The sequence below is a fragment of the Haliotis rubra genome, unplaced genomic scaffold (assembly GCF_003918875.1).
Source record: "Haliotis rubra isolate DU_JTF1 unplaced genomic scaffold, ASM391887v1 Scf971, whole genome shotgun sequence".
In the NCBI taxonomy this organism is placed as follows: domain Eukaryota; kingdom Metazoa; phylum Mollusca; class Gastropoda; order Lepetellida; family Haliotidae; genus Haliotis; species Haliotis rubra.
Window position 1 is genome coordinate 97,113 of NW_025767714.1, and position 16,543 is coordinate 113,655.

At 40.1% G+C, this 16,543-nt stretch overlaps 1 protein-coding gene across 1 annotated transcript in view; it reads left to right on the plus strand.

Annotated features, from left to right (window-relative positions):
- LOC124265331 overlaps positions 1 to 16,543 on the plus strand; it is a 118,863-nt gene that overhangs the window by 78,699 nt on the left and 23,621 nt on the right. The window contains exons 3-4 of the mRNA XM_046700117.1: positions 9,681 to 9,744; positions 10,037 to 11,254. Coding sequence (XP_046556073.1) covers positions 11,143 to 11,254 — 112 coding nt within the window. The 5' untranslated portion in view covers positions 9,681 to 9,744; positions 10,037 to 11,142. The remainder of the gene's footprint in view (positions 1 to 9,680; positions 9,745 to 10,036; positions 11,255 to 16,543) is intronic.

Here is a 16,543-nt window from a genome sequence, read left to right on the forward strand (position 1 = left end):
TCGTCCACCGCAGCTGAGAATGACCTAATTCAAATTTCCCTCCCTTTTATACTTATCAGAGCGCCCTCATACTCATAGCATTACTTCCCTTTGTTGTATCTTCCGACGCTAGGAGAAAGAAATTTCATTCTAATTCGTACCTCAAACAAAAGAAATTATATCACTACTTGCACCCAGTACAACCTCAATTATCACTTCAAGGGCGTTGTAAGAGGTGTCCATGACGATTCGGTGGTGTGTCTCTCTAATTGTGTGCCCATTTCTGGTATCCCTCGCCGTGATGTTGCTGGAATATTGCTAAAAGCGGCGTAAAACTATACTCACTCACTCACTCACTCTGATGTCTTTGATGCAAGCCGTTTCATCCCATTCAGGACTTGATTTAAGGATACAATATTTATTGCACCCAGTGCAACCTCAAATAATAACCTCATGATTGATGTAACAGGTGTTCAACATGATTAGGTGGTGGTCCCACTCAGGGCTCAATTTAGGGACCCGGTGCAACCTCACGTGATAACTTCGATCCACTCGACACAAATAGGTCGTACCTGCTAGCTTAATATGATCATGATGATGTAAAATGCTTGAGTTTTGGTACTGATGATTAAGAACATCATTACAGGAAAACTATCCTGGGTCTTATAAGATCATTTCATCTTAATCAGTAGAGAACGTAACGTGTATGCAAGACGGTCCTCTGAGACTACCTGAGAGGGGCTCACTCATTCGCGTGACTGCCGTTTTGACTATTTGCTTTGCACATTTTCTCAATGTACAGATCACATGTCACATATGTTCAACAAACAGGTTGGCAATTGCATGCTTTTAACGCCTTCGTGTACATTCATATAAAGAAGCTAACAACAGAATCTATACAGCTATGATCTGCAGTATTTGCTTATATTCAATAATGTTAAAATTGGACTATATCCAAAGCAAATGTAAAGTACGTGATGAGGACCATTTTTTTGTAAATTTATCATATAAACAGTTTGTGAAAGCAATCCATTTTGAGACACTAATAATAGTATTGACATCAAATTGAATTGGGTCGGGTGGTCATCCCCGCTGTCTTGGTTGACGCATGTCATTGTATCCCATTTACGTACATTGATGCTCATGCTGTTGATCACTGGATTGTCTAGTGCAGGCATTATATATAGCTGGAATATTGCTGAGTGTGGCTTAAAACTAAACTCACTCACTTCTTTACTTATATCAACAAGGCTTTGGTTAATTGTTAAAACATCTTCAGACAGTTTTTCTCTTAATTCTATGTCTGAGGTCTCATCCATTTTTTCTTGAAGAGATTGAATTTCTGATCGCAAGTCCTTTTCTAGTGTTTCACTCTTTCTCTTTTTCCTTGATAAGAACTGTATGGTTTCACCCTCTATTTCCAAAAGAAGAGTTTCTATTAATTGTACCTGTATATTCATTCTGGTTATTAGAATTGGTAATCTATATTGCCCTAATGTTTGATTGATCTTTAATTCTATTTCCATATTCTTTGTCACTTAAACGACTTATTGAACTCCCAAAATCCTTTTCTCCTTGTTATTTCTGTTCACTTTAAATTTCATGGTCTGAAGTAAAGGCTGAGGTGATGTTACATGATTTTACTGATGCGATTAGATTATGAGAAATTAGAAAAGGTCAAGGCGGGATTGTTTAATTGGAGTTTTTTGTCTCCATGTATATCTTGTTTTATTAGCTTCACGCCAAGGATCTTTTATGTCAGCAGTTTCCAAAACGTATAATTCTGTTTCTTATGCCCCCTGGATTATAATTATAGCATTCGTTGATCTTGTACTAAATTCCAATCACCATTTTGGATTGTGTAATGTTATCAAAATCCAAAATAATATTATCGATTTTCGTAAAGAAATATGGATTGTCCCCATTTGGTTCCATACAGTGTCAATAGAGTAATTTGTTTTCATTAATGAGTATATCTAACCCAAAGAATTTCCACAATCATCAGATCTAGAATTTAGTATATCTACATCAATGGGGTAAGAAAACAGAATAGAAGCACCCCGAGCATTACTTCTAAAGAAAATGGAAATTCTGCATGTCACAAAAAAAACGCGTCTAAAAGTGTTATTTGTAACAATGATATAATAACTCATTGATAGTTGTTCAAGTTATTGAGTGCTAAGAATGAAAATAGTCATAATTCAACACACAAAAAATACGAATTTTAACAGCGAATATCTCCCAGTCAGAAACTTATATTTTGTATTTTCTGAAAGCTCATTTATTGTAGATTCTAATTATGTATATGCAGTTTTCGAGGCACACGAACGCAGACCTGTTTGTTATCGCCTGAACCATCTCGCGTAGAAATGACTGAGTAAGCGAGCTATTACTGGGAGGTAACTGATGCTTGACTAAATTGTTCAGTTAAACATCCGTCTTGTAACCTGAACTGCCTGAAGCCTACGTAATATATACAGGGATGTTTATCTCCCGTTTTAGAATACTTTTTCTTTACAGCAAACAAGATATAATAGATTAATGAATAAGAATTTCTTATAGGGACTATACTATTTGGTGGGAGTAAAATCATTGGAAAACACGAATGAAAGGGGGTCACTTCCACCGATGTAAAAACAAAGGGCCTGCGAGTTCATAGTTTTCAGTTTGCTCCCAAATTAGTCGGTTTTGGACGACAATTTTCTCCTGTGTGCAAATTTCACAGAAACACGACTTTAATATTTTCTGAAAGCTTATTCAACAGAACGTTGGCTGGTGTAGGCGCACAGGTATGTCATTGTGTTGAAACAGAGCTACTTTCCTCCCACTGCTTGACACAAACAAATCCTCTTCGCAGCCGCGAGAGACGCACGAGAGAGGCAAGTGCGAGAGGGGTGACTTGCAGACGTGACTGCCTGTCGATGGACCACGGATTTCAGCAAGTAGCACACAAACATATCTACGTACAACTTATAACAAAACCCTGATCATACGTACGACAAGTGTATGCTTAATATCTACCTACTGGTACAAGCGGTGAAATATATTTAATATCCCAGTGATTTGTTGAGGAAATATAACGGAATGTTAGCAAATGGGTTGAGTTGACTTGGACTCACATCGACATTATTCAAGCCATATAGTGACGAGAACAAGTCTGCATTCATAAACATTTTAAGTACTTAGTCAAAATGAGCAATATTTTAAGAAAATATATATTCATAACAATATTATGTAATAACAGAAAATGTCATAGCACTAATTTCAAAAGCAAGCAGATCGTTTTTCACATTACATAGTTACAATTTATGATACTGCCAAACCACCACATGGAATCAGAATTAAACCACACATATCCGCAGCTAACATCGACCTCAATATCATATCACCTTACCGACTTCCGTCTTCGCTACCGTGGGAGATGGTGAAACCACAGGTTGATCTTACCCTCGCTATACTCAAAAAGTCAGAAATAAATCCCTTGGTGTTCCAACAGGAATACAACCAGTATAACAGCCATAGATGCATTTTCACAGACGGATCCAAGGTTGATGGCCAAGTTGCTAGGGCCTCAGTCATTGGATCCAAGACTGTCTCTTCCAGAATTCCCGACAACATTTTTCACTGCTGAGGCCAAAGCTATCTTCACAGTTTTTACCTATATTAAAAAACAGAAACATTCCAAAACCGTCATCGTTTTTACAGACTCATTATCTTGCCTTCAAACACATCAAGATGTTACTTCAAGTCACCCAATCATCCTGGACATTTTAGAACTTTACAACGATCTTTCTACTGGCCAATGTGACATCTTCCACTGCTGGTTGCCGGGTCACGTCGGCATAGCAGGCAATACAAAGGCCGATACTGCAGCTAAAGCAGCTCTTGACAAGGCCTTATCTCCACTGCTGATCCCATACACTGATTTCAAACCCACTATCAAAAGCTATACTCGGGACCTCATGCAAAAAAGGTGGGACACCCAAGTAGGAAGACACAAACTTTATGAACTGAAGCCAACAATCGGTTATACCTACTTGGGTTGTCAGTCAAGACGGGATGAGGTAGTTTTACGACGATGTCGTATTGGCCACAGTCGGTTTACTCACGACTATCTGGTGAAAACGGATTGGGATGGACCCCCCATGTGTGTCTCCTGCGATGAAGTGTTCACCATTAAGCATATACTGCTTGACTGTGTGGACTTTTCGACTGCAAGGGATGATTTTATGACGCGAGAAATCTGAAAGATCTGTTACACGTGATAATTACACCGGATCAGATAATTACAGGGATTAAAATACAAACGTTTTGACATACACAATGCTCATGTAAATTGCATAGAAAACTATTCAAATCAACGTGAAACTTCCAACAGCTTGAACAAAAACGCTTGAAATACCTTTGTATGGTTTACATGTAATAACTTACATGTTTACATGAAATTACTTCTGTCCATGTCTAAGGATTGTTTGAATTACCAACTGAGTTTTGAAACAAATGTAGTGACAGATTTCAGTGTTGTAATAACACTGACATATATATATTATGTGTCGATGCAAAGGCACGTGTTGTCACTATATATTCGATTAGGTAACATTATCTACTTTAGATTATGAAAAATATACATTTACAATTCAGTAAGCTTTAAATTGCTAGCTTTATTTATGTCTAATCTATTCGAACTTGGATGTATAATTATTTGTGTTTACGATTCATTATATGAGTGAGTGAGTGAGTTAAAATTTTAAATCACATCATCAATATTACAGCCATATAGCGATGAAAACAAGGTAATGAATTCAAATAGCTGTCGACAACGGACAATAAAACCAACTAGACTATCACAGATATATCCGTAAAACTGGTAATTAATATAAAGTCCTTTAACTATAGAGGACGATACAATATAAAAACAGGCTATTCATTGCCAACGACTTAAGGTAGATCACCATACCGGGGTCCATGGGGACTTACAGTACGTTTGCTACCTGCATGGACCTTAGTTGGATATACACCATCCTTTCAGCCGCTGGCGATTGTAGGAAACGTTTAGCCGAATTTTACAAGAACAAATATACTACGTTTTAAAAATGTAAAAAGCTTAAATTTAACTTTGAAAGTTTTGGGACTTTCTCAGGAGGACAATACTTTTACAATACTTTAACCCCCTTCCAGGGTACAGCCACTAACAATTGCAGTTGCTAATTTATAATACCATGTTTAAAATAACACTTATCTATTTACTAATTATTTAACAAATCTAATTCTTTTAAAAATGCAATTATTAAATGAGAACTAACATTATTAAAACGATAGTTCGTGATTTGAAATATACTGAGTCAAAAAAGAAACTTCACAAAATGTAATTTGAAAAATAATGAATAATTATTCTCTGATGATACATCTATGTATCCGAAATGGGATCCCTATCTTTCGGCTCTAGAAAAACGTTAGCCAAACCCACTCAAACCCATCCATTCGTCATGCAAATGACGTTAGTGCCAAATCAGGTTTTGCACGTGCAGTCGATCACGTGATCTTCGCATCGAAGTTTTCTTCATATGCACGTGTTTGCATTGGCCTCAAGAATTGAAAAAACACTTTTAAACCACAGTTCTAACTGTACTTGAAATGCCACGATTGTCAAATGTGCAACGTGAACGTGCCGTTGGCATGTTGCAAGCGGGAAGATCAGTCGCAAGAACAATGGGATGTAGCCGTCGTACTTTGTATGACTTACGAGGTCGTCTACAACAAACTGGCACCACTTCTGATCGCCCAAGGTCGGGTCGTCCACGGCTGACGTCACGAGCAGAAGACCGTCAAATCGTCCTACGTTACCTACGTGACAGATTCCTGCCGGTCACACGAACCAGGGCTGAGATGTTTAGAGGTCGACTGTCCTCACACACAATTTGAAATCGGTTGCGGGCTGTCAATCCCCATTCTCGACGTCCATATCGTGGGCCAATATTGACGCCGTTTCATCAACGTCAACGTCTGCTGTGGGCCCAACGTCACCTCCGATGGAATCGAGTTGTCTTTAGCGATGAATCCAGGTTTACCCTCAAATTTGCGGACGGCAGGCATAGAGTCTGGAGACCACGTCGTGAACGGTATGCCAAATGATTTGTACAGGAAGTCGACAGATTTGGGGGCGGAAGTTGTATGGTGTGGGGTGCTTTCTGTTGGAACAACAGTTCCCGACTTCTGGTCATCCGTGGAAACCTCACAGCTGCTGCTTACCGCGACCAGGTGCTCACCCCTGAACTCGTTCCTTTCATGACGGCTCATGGCCCAGGTCTCCAGTTCCAGCATGATAATGCTCGGCCGCATACCGCGATGTTGACACGAGGTTTCCTTCAAAACGCTGGAATCAACGTCATGGACTGGCCATCGAGGTCCCCTGACCTTAATCCAATAGAGCACGTTTGGGATGCACTTGGGAGAAGGCTTCGTGGTCTTAGGAACCAACCTCAGAATTTGCAGGAACTTGGCGCTGCCTTGCAAGAGCAAAGACGCAGAATCCCCAACCACGTGTTCACAAGGATCAGGCAGTCGATGAGGAGACGGTGTTTGGCAGTGGTGAATGCGCGGGGCGGCCATACACGATATTGAACTGAGTAATTTCGCATTTTTATTCTTGTGACTTGACATTCTGTATACCCATGTTTTAGAACGGCGGTGTAGCCTAATGGAACTGATTATGGCACTGTCAGTGTATCGAGTACATCACACAGATCTCAGCAATGAAATAATAACAATTTAACCATCTTACCATCTCTCGTTCTTTATAGTGCCCTGAAGAAAGAATGTAAAGTTTCTTATTTGACTCAGTATAGTTATCCCTGGTGATGGAATATCCAACACAGTCAAGCAAGACATGCTTGACCGTGATTCTTTCATCACAAGGGATGCAAAACGGAGGATCCTCACCTTTCAATAGGTACTCATGTGTATATATTGTGTGGCCAATACGACATCGTCGTATGATGACCTCCTCAAATGTGGACTGACAACCCAAGTAGGTTTCACCAGTATAGGTATTTATTTCATGTAATTTATTGATACCTGCCTGGTACTACCACTTCTTCTGCATTCGATCACGGATATAAGATCTAATGACAGCTTTATAATCAGAGTATTGAATAATAAGTGGTGTCACAGATTTGTGCTTGGCAGCAAGATCGGCCATTGTATTTCAAGAAATGCCAACGTGGCTGGGTAACCAACAGAGGTTTTGGCTTTCATTATATGAAACCTGGCAACATAATAATACCTAAAAGGTAAATTCAAACTATTCTACTGTTTGAATTGTTTGTGTGTCCTTGAAATTTCGTATATCGTTTTGTATTTATTAGGTAGTTGAAAAAAATATGATCTTCAGTAACCTCTACAACATTACATCTAAGCCAATCAATGTGCATAAAAAGCTTTTTAGTATCCACTCCCAATGAAAAGATAGGTCTGGATCCTTGTGTTGTTTTTATTTACGACGAAAGTGAATACAATTTGTTTTGGATTTTCAAAACTTCAACCCATTTCCATTGGCCCATTTTTGGATTTTGTTAAGGCAGAATTGTAGCTGCCATTATATTGCGTGCATGTATGTACCACGACATGAAATACTGAAATCCATTAAAAGGGACTCATCAACACAACCGTTCAAGACGTAAGTGAGGCTGTTAATTTTGATGCTAAAAGGTGTGACGCACAGAATACTGCCTTGAGGACCACCCTGGTCTTGGTGGAAATAATCAGACTATGTGGAACCCTCCCGTACTTGTCTGATGCTTAAAAACTGAGATATGAACTGAGGTAGCCTTGCCCCTTGAAGATACCATGCTTCAACGTTAAATCATGTTGTTGGTTGACAATGGATTTTTTTATAAATGATTCCAGACGCACCGGATGGTCAATGGCACTTCGCTTTTTTCGGAAACCACATTGGAGGTCACTAAGGAAGTTGTTGGTCTCCAAGTACCAGACTAATCGATTGTTGACCATGCGCTCCATGGTTTTACAAACACAGCTAGTTCGCGATATAGGACGGTAGTTTGAGAGATCAGTATGATCCCGACCAGGCTTTGGTATAGGGAAGATAATGGTATTGTGCCAAGAAGGAGGAAAGTTTCCGGTTGTCCAAATATCATCAAATATATTAAGTAGTGTTTTCAAAAATGTTATCAGGGAGTTGTTTTATAAGCTGATAATGAATATCATACGCTCCTGCTGCAGTGTCGTGAGCCTGCCCCAGGGCAGTACGTAATTCATGGAGAGAAAGTGTTTCATTGTAATTCTCACAATTATCAGAGTTAAAATTGATTGATTTCCTTTCGTGTTGGGTTTGGTATTTCTGGAGCAGAGGGTTAAAATTTGATGATGAAGAGAGGTTCATCACGTTTCTTTGCAATTTCAACTTTACATGTTAAAAGAGAGTAACCATCTTTGAGATTGGAACACAAGATTTTGATCCGTTGCCTTTAGTCTTTTGAATCATGTTCCACACCTTCGACACATGTGCGAAGGTGGTTTTCGACACGTTTCCTCACGACTGGCGTTTAGTTTGTTTCAAGTTACATCTTGCACTGGCTTTTGTCATTTTTACAGCATTCAGGTTATGCACAGTAGGCCGTTGTCGGAAATATTTTTGCGCCTTCTTCCTATTTTGTCTAGCTTGTTTGCAGTTTGTTTCAAACCATGGTTTCCGTATGTACGGGTTTGGAGGTGACTTAGGAATGGTTTCGTCTCCAATAGCATTTAAGACGTCTGAAAATAGTTCCATGGGATCAGGAACATTCCTTAAATTTTCAGGTTTGATTTTTCCAGAGTAGAGGGTTTGGGACAATGGCTAATTGGCCTGAGTGACATTCCACCCTTTTGAATACGGTTCATCCACGGGATTGATAGGAGTAAGAATTGCAGGGAAGTGGTCGCGTGAGCAAAGTCATCATGGGCCACATAGATGCATAGATCAATATTTAAGAGAAAATCTTCAAGAACCTTTCCCTTGTTGATTTTATCAGTACTCCCACATATTGGGCTATGGCCATTCAAGTTAACATTTTGAGCATGTCCAAAAGTGTTTTGTAGTACCAAAGTTTGTGGAAACATTCAGTGCACAGGACAAGGCATGACCATCCGATTAGTAGAATCGGGCCTATTCTACAACCCGTGTAGGCAAAGTTAGGGTCGAAGTGGTGTGTTGGATTATTGAACTGTAACTACCAGACTCCCTTTCTCTGCCGACACGGAGGCGCAACCCACGGCAAACGGGTTGCACATTTGGTGGCCTCTTGAGACCAGCAATGGGGTGCTGTGGACCTATTTGACCCCGGGTTCACTTGGTGGACGAAGAACTATTAGCGTTACCCAGCACCTGTCACGAGGATGTTGCTCTTCAAGGGTGCCTCATTATTAAGTACTTGAGGGTAGTTGACCTGTACATAAATTGCAGCTATGTCATGTGAATGACTGATTGCTTGCTTTTAAAATTTGGTACTTTTTCTGTTTGTAAATAATTATGAAATGAATAAATATGTATTTTTTAAAAATCAGACTTGTAATCTGTATGTAGACTTGGTCTCGTGCTATATGGCTGAAATAATGCCGATACGACATAAAACTCAACTCAACAACAATGGAAGTGACTGTGGGATTGAGCTAAAGCTGACTCATTAAGAATATGATTGTTTCAGGATGTCTTACAGTGATGGCTAAATACTTCGAAAAGATGGCAGAGTATGGCAGGATGGATTGATAGTAAGTATCATCTAATCATACACAATCATGTTAACAGGTCTTATCTCATGATTGAGTGTAACTCAAGAAAATAAATGTGTATGTTGTCATGATGCAAACAAATGAACGAAACATAAGTGGAAATATGGCATCTACTTGGATCCCTTCTGTTGTAAAGTGATTGTTCCTATTACTGTAAATGATGCATATATCGCATACATGCTTAGATAATGTTTTCACGGATAATTACACATTTTCTCCCACATTCTGTGGACATGTAAACCGTTTGTTGTTTCATCTTTGTTCCTTACAGGTTGCTGTGACTGTGAAGAAGTAGCAACAGCCTTCTCCTCTGATTACAAGGGAAGATATTTCTTCTTGATACACCTTGATGTCAACCTGCTTTCTTCTAAACTTAAACATAACGAGACTAAAAAGAGAAAGTTGAAAGAAATTGAGAAGAAGGTATCAGCATTAAGAAATACCTCAGGCGGTGAGATCCTAATTCACCTGCACGGTCAAGACCCAGAAGACAGGTACCTGGGTCATTTTGACAGCTTTACAGACTACAGCCTGAAGAATCTAATCCCTGACGGACAACTGTTCACGGATGTTTACAGACGTCAGTGGTTGTGGGATGTTTTTCCTCGTTTCGAGAGTACCCCTGTTCTTCTCCTCACTGTAAACAAAGCACGGTCTGTATGTACAGTACATTTCTACACTAAGGTCGCATCGGATTGTATGATTGAAAATGCGTCGACCATTGGTTTCATCTCTCTCTTGTCCAGAAAGGTGATCACAACAGCGACAGAACCAACACTAAGAGGAATCCACAACTTTGAGAAACGACTTCATGAAAACAGACACATTGAACTTAAAAGTGTTTTCACGAAGAAAGATCGAACATTTCATAACATTTCCTCGTTTGTTGATTACGTTTGGACTGATCTGAGATTCAGGGAAAATTTATGTTCCATGTCAAAACTTGAAGGTGGGGGTTCTTTCTTTGTAGGAATTAACGAAAGAAATGGAGGTGGAACGACGACTCAAGGGAAATAAATCCCAACGGTTTTCCCTGTAACTGGAACGTTGACGAGTTCAAGACGTCTTTGGGGGATAAACTAAAGTGTGACGCATCCTATCAACGACCAGACGGAGCTCTCACGTCTGTCCCCACCAGTCTCATTGAGGTTGCACTGTACAACATTCCTTTGGAACAACAGGCTAGTTATAAACAATTCAAGATTTTAGAAATTGCAGTCGGGTATGCTGCAGGCATTGTATTCTATAACAGAAAAGGCCCAGAAACCTACACCATTGACAAGGAGGGACATATATTGAGAATGGAGCATAGTGAATGGTTGGAGAGAATACAGTCCTTTAATATAGTTGATAACAAGCAGTAGAGATTTGAACACCATGTCTGTCTACGACAGTGATGAATCTTCATGTTCACATCCTTCATCTTTTTCTGACCAAAGTTTTAAAGCCTTAGTGGGAACCACGTTACATCCTTCTCGTGATTCTGGGGGTAAGAATTGCCATTTTTTAGTTAAAATATATTACATATCTATATTAAAAGTACAAAATCTGTCCTATATGAGTTTGATTAAATGTTCACAGACAACAAATTAAAAATCAAAGTAGAATAAGGAAATAAGAAGATGTGAAAAAAGCCAAAAACATTAGCACTAATTATCTGGTATTTATAGGAAAGAGCCACCTTAAGTTAAGTAGTATATGTTATGGTGGTAGGGCATCACTTTCTCCTATGGCATTATTTACGTAAAATAATGCCCCACTAATAGTCATAAGATATGGAAAACGGCGTCGACCATCGTTAGATATCCCCCATAATTTACTGGGTTATAAGAGCCTTACAATCTCTAGGGCATCAGTGAGTTTTGGCAACCAAAATAGAGACAAATACAAAACAAATAAAAAACAATACAAATGCAAACACAATGGAACCAAAAAGTAGCGTACCTCTCCCGATATGTTTCTGCTACTATTTCTCCTACTATTGTGCCCGTATTTTCTCTACAAATGTACAGCAACATATAGGGATGTCCCAGCTGTCCATTTAGACATTTGGTATCCAAGTAGGTACTAAGCAGCCTATCTGTATTTTCAGAAAATAACAACCTTGAATGGCAGTAGAAGCAACATACGAAAATATGGACTTGCGAGACGAAAAAGCAGTGAAATACCACCTCCTGCTGAAAAATAACATGGGAAGCAATCTTTTACCACACAGTGCCCGTGTAGACGATGACAATCTCGATGGCAATCTTGGCAAAACAAATCTCCAACCACTGGTAGGTCTAACTACGTTTGTGGACAATCTTTATGTATTTGGCAATCTTCGACGACAAGACTGTGTCTATAGAAAAGGAGCCGTGTATTGTACCATTGGAGAAAATGGAACAGCATCTGTTGTAGTTTCCAATATAGCAAGTGCAGTATGTGAATCTATTTGGCAAGAAGAGGGCTATATGCAAACCAAAATCCTACATACACTACAATATGCCATATATGCCCCCTCTGCAATACGAAGCACTGTATGAAGAATCGAGAAAGAAACCAACTCTACAGCAAAGACACAATGGGAATCTCTACATGTAGACAGCCAAATATTTGGAAAATTCATAGCAAAAGTGGATCTCTCGGAAATACCTATGGAGCAAATACAAAGTAATATTTCCAAATTGGAATGATGTCTATTGGCACATGGCTATGGACTGTATTCTATTGACTCTGGCACACTAGATAGAAAGCGTCTCATGGAATACCTCCAAAATAGAGACGACTTTCGAAAACAAAGAGATCTTGCAACCGCCATGGACTGCCAGGGACCTTCCATCATAGACAAAACGGGTAGTGTAAGCAACCACATCTGTACTTGGGTTGGAACCTGGAATGGATTTACAATGCGAACAAAAATCTACAACAAAGTAGTTTCCAATTTCAAAGCCGGAGAAGTACAAGAACACATTGGTGGACATTTGGACGACTATGCAGATTATTCCAATGAACACCTGCGGAAAACCTTTCCCCATCCAGATGTCCAGGCTAGAGGTTGTACTCATATAGAGGTCTCTTGTGCTCGCACAGGAACAATGCTGCAATTGCCAATGATTTGGTAGATGAAGCACAAGAGCTATTCTCGAGAAAACCTATTTGTCGTACAACCAGCAGCAAAGCAGTGGGAGAATCTATCAAAATGTCTAGACCATTGAATGGTGCTTGCGGACAGACCCCAGGGGACTATCTGCGTGGGTTGGTATGTGCACACAGGCACAGGAAGAGTATCCGGAAAACAAGTACAACCCACTGAAGCCAATGGGACTGCGTCGTAGGATGGGCTACAGCCGATTTCAGATTCCGGGCATGTCCTCTATTCCGAGTAGACCTTTTGGCTGCTACTCTTACAAGACTAGAAATAGGACCACTACGATGCTATACAAAAGCTATACTATCTCAAAGTCGTATGCCAACGCAGTTGCATCCCCAAGGTCCAAATCCAGATACGTTGTTACCCCCGAACAAACTAATCGGTTTCAAATTGCGCAAAAAAAGACCAAAAACACCAAATACAAGATAGAGGAAGTATCAAAAATCATACTATACGGGTCGACCGGAGAGATCGCAAAAGACGATTGGAAGAGATTTTGCATGCTGCCAATGCAGAAGAATGGCGTAGAGATGCATGGAGTCATCTGGAGACGATGGAAGAGGACTAGATGCAGAACGAAGAAAAACAAAGACAGGAAGTCCATCGCCTTGAAGAGTTCGTTGCTACCAAAAACCACTATGCAGAGATTTCGAAAAAAGCAGAGGAAATGGCCGAAAACGGTCTCTCCATTTCTAGAACAACCCGTTCTCGGATGCCATATACAGGAATCCAAATGGTGAGACTCCAGTGAGACTTCCTATAGAGCATGGGAGTATGGGGAGGAAAATAGAGAGGATGGGATTTCAATATAGACAAATGGGAAGTATGGGTTATATATAACCAAGAAAAAACACCTTGCCACCAAAAAGAAATTTGTCTCATGACCAGATCCAAGAAATCCGCACCCATCGCAGTGTGCTCCCAACAGCCGAGGTCAAAGAGCACTTCAGTATTGGGTCCACAAAGCTCTACAGGCAATGGCCAGAGTCCTCAACAGAACTGTTTACTCTCTTGTCCACCAGAAAGATAGCTCCAAATCCGAGGTCACCGACAATCCAAGACTTCTACAATCGCCTTGGGACCATCGAGGCTCATGTGGAGCAAACCACCAATATGTTGGTCGACATCTTGTCTAGGCTGGACAACAATAACGATTCCCCTATCGATGAACTCCGTGAGGAAATAGAAAGCAAAGAGGGGAACAAGAAGAGACTTGTCTGGATATCCAGAAAGTGTCTGGCCGTGTTTGTCTAGAAGGTCGTCCACACGACCTGTAAACACTTCCCACCAGCCACACATCGACGAACACAATGGACAACAGGATGACAAAGAAGACAGAAACGCCCAACACAGTTAGTATGGTCAAAACCCGGGAGCTCTTCTACATGGAGTAGAAAAAAATATGTGTGCTTTTGTATGCATGGATGTTTTGCTTTTTGTTTTCCCTGGAGAATAGACTCCAGCCTAGATCTATTTGTCGAAAAAGTCTTGCATATTTTCAAATACGCAAATGGAAACATAGATACAGAACTATATACTGTAAATATCAAGCATGCATATTGCATACAATAGAGGGAATCAACCTCGTTTCCCATTCGAGGAATTTCGTAATGCCATAGCAAACAAAGCTACCATAGAATACAATTCCTTGGAAGATCTAGAATGTATTGTCAAGAAAACATAAACTCCTACCATACTTGGACATATTTCTCCAGAAACAGCCAAGAAGTGGAAGAAAAGATCTCTTGGTAGATTGTATCCTGTAGCCCATCATGCGAAGATATTGTTCTGTATTTCTACTGGCCAAGTTGTCTTGTAAACCTTGCAGTTTCTAGCATACAAAATCTATTGTTATTTGTCTGTGATGTTCTTTTTGGGTTTGCCAATGGAGCAGAGAATCAGAGATTTGCTTTTTCGAAGAGCATTGTGTCCTCCAACCCGTTCCATTTCTTTTTTTAGATAGAATCCACATACGTGTACGTCTTCGTCTATTGTCGCCATCCCATCTGCAATTGGATCCAGCCACAGTATAGTTCTCTGGTTTCCTTGATAGGTTGAAGAAGCAAATTTCTGACAAATGTTTTTACCAGGAAGCATATCATATGTGCTGTTTTGTTGGCGTTTGATTGCTTTGTTTCTTCTATTGCCTCTTGTGGTAGTCCTTCTTGTAGTCTTTCGAGATCTTGCACTGCAGATTCCATAGCAATTGCTCGGTGAACAGATTCTTCATTCATTGCTCTAGGAGTCACTTTCGTTTCTTTCTTCATTTTCCTTCCTCTTTTCACAACTACTGTATAGGAAGTCTCGCTGGAGTCTCCATTGGATTCATATAGATTGCTTTCAGCCATTCTTTTGCATTGGCAACATGCAAAATCTCTCCCATCGTCTTTTGCGATCTCTCGTGGACCCGCATAGTATAATATGACCTACTATGATTTCCGTACTTCCTCTATCTCATACGTTGATTTTTAATGTTGATGGCTTTTTTGTATTTTTTTCGCACCATTAAAAACCGACTAGTTTGTTCGGTGGTAACAACATATCTGGATTTGGACCTTGGGGATGTAACTGCGTTGGTATATGACTTCGAGAAAATATAGCTTTTGTATAGCATCGTAGTGGTCCTATTTCTACTCCTGTAGGTGAGGCAGGCAAAAGGTCTACTCGGAATAGAGGTTTGGACATTTCGATAGATTCTTCTACTGCTTTGCTGGTAGTTGTATGACAAATAGGTTTTCTCTCGAGAATAGCTCTAGTGCTTGGTCTACCAAATCATTGGCAATTGCGGCATTGGTCCTGTGCGCATACCAAGAGACCTCTATATGAGTACAACCTCTAGCCTGGACATCTGGATGGAGGAAGGTTTTCCGCGGGTGTTCATTGGAATAATCTGCATAGTCGTCCAAATGTCCACCAATGTGTTCTTGTACTTCTCCGGCTTTGAAATTGGAAACTACTTTGTTGTAGATTTTTGTTCGCATTGTAAATCCATTCCAGGTTCCAACCCAAGTACAGATGTGGTTGCTTACACTGCCCGTTTTGTTTGCGATGGAAGGTCCCTGGCAGTCCATGGCGGTTGCAAGATCTCTTTGTTTCCGAAAGTCGTAGGTATTTCCGAGAGATCCACTTTTGCTATGAATTTTCCAAATATTGGGCTGTCTACATGTAGAGATTCCCATTGTGTCTTTGCTGTAGAGTTGGTTTCTTTCTCGATTCTTCATACAGTGCTTCGTATTGCAGAGGGGGCATCTATGGCATATTGTAGTGGATGTAGGATTTTGGTTTGCATATAGCCCTCTTCTTGCCAAATAGATTCACATACTGCACTTGCTATATTGGAAACTATATCAGATGCTGTTCCATTTTCTCCAATGGTACAATACACGGCTCCTTTTCTATAGACACAGTCTTGTCGTCGAAGATTGCCAAATACATATATATATCATCCACAAATGTAGTTAGACCTACCAGTGGTTGGAGATTTGTTTTGCCAAGACTGCTATCGAGATTGTCATCATCTACACGGGGCAATGTCTGGTAGAGTATGCTTCCCACGGTATCTTTCAGTAGGAGGTGGTATTTCACTGCTTTTTGGCTCGCAAGTCCATATTTTCGTATGTTGCTTCTACTGCCATTCAAGGTTGT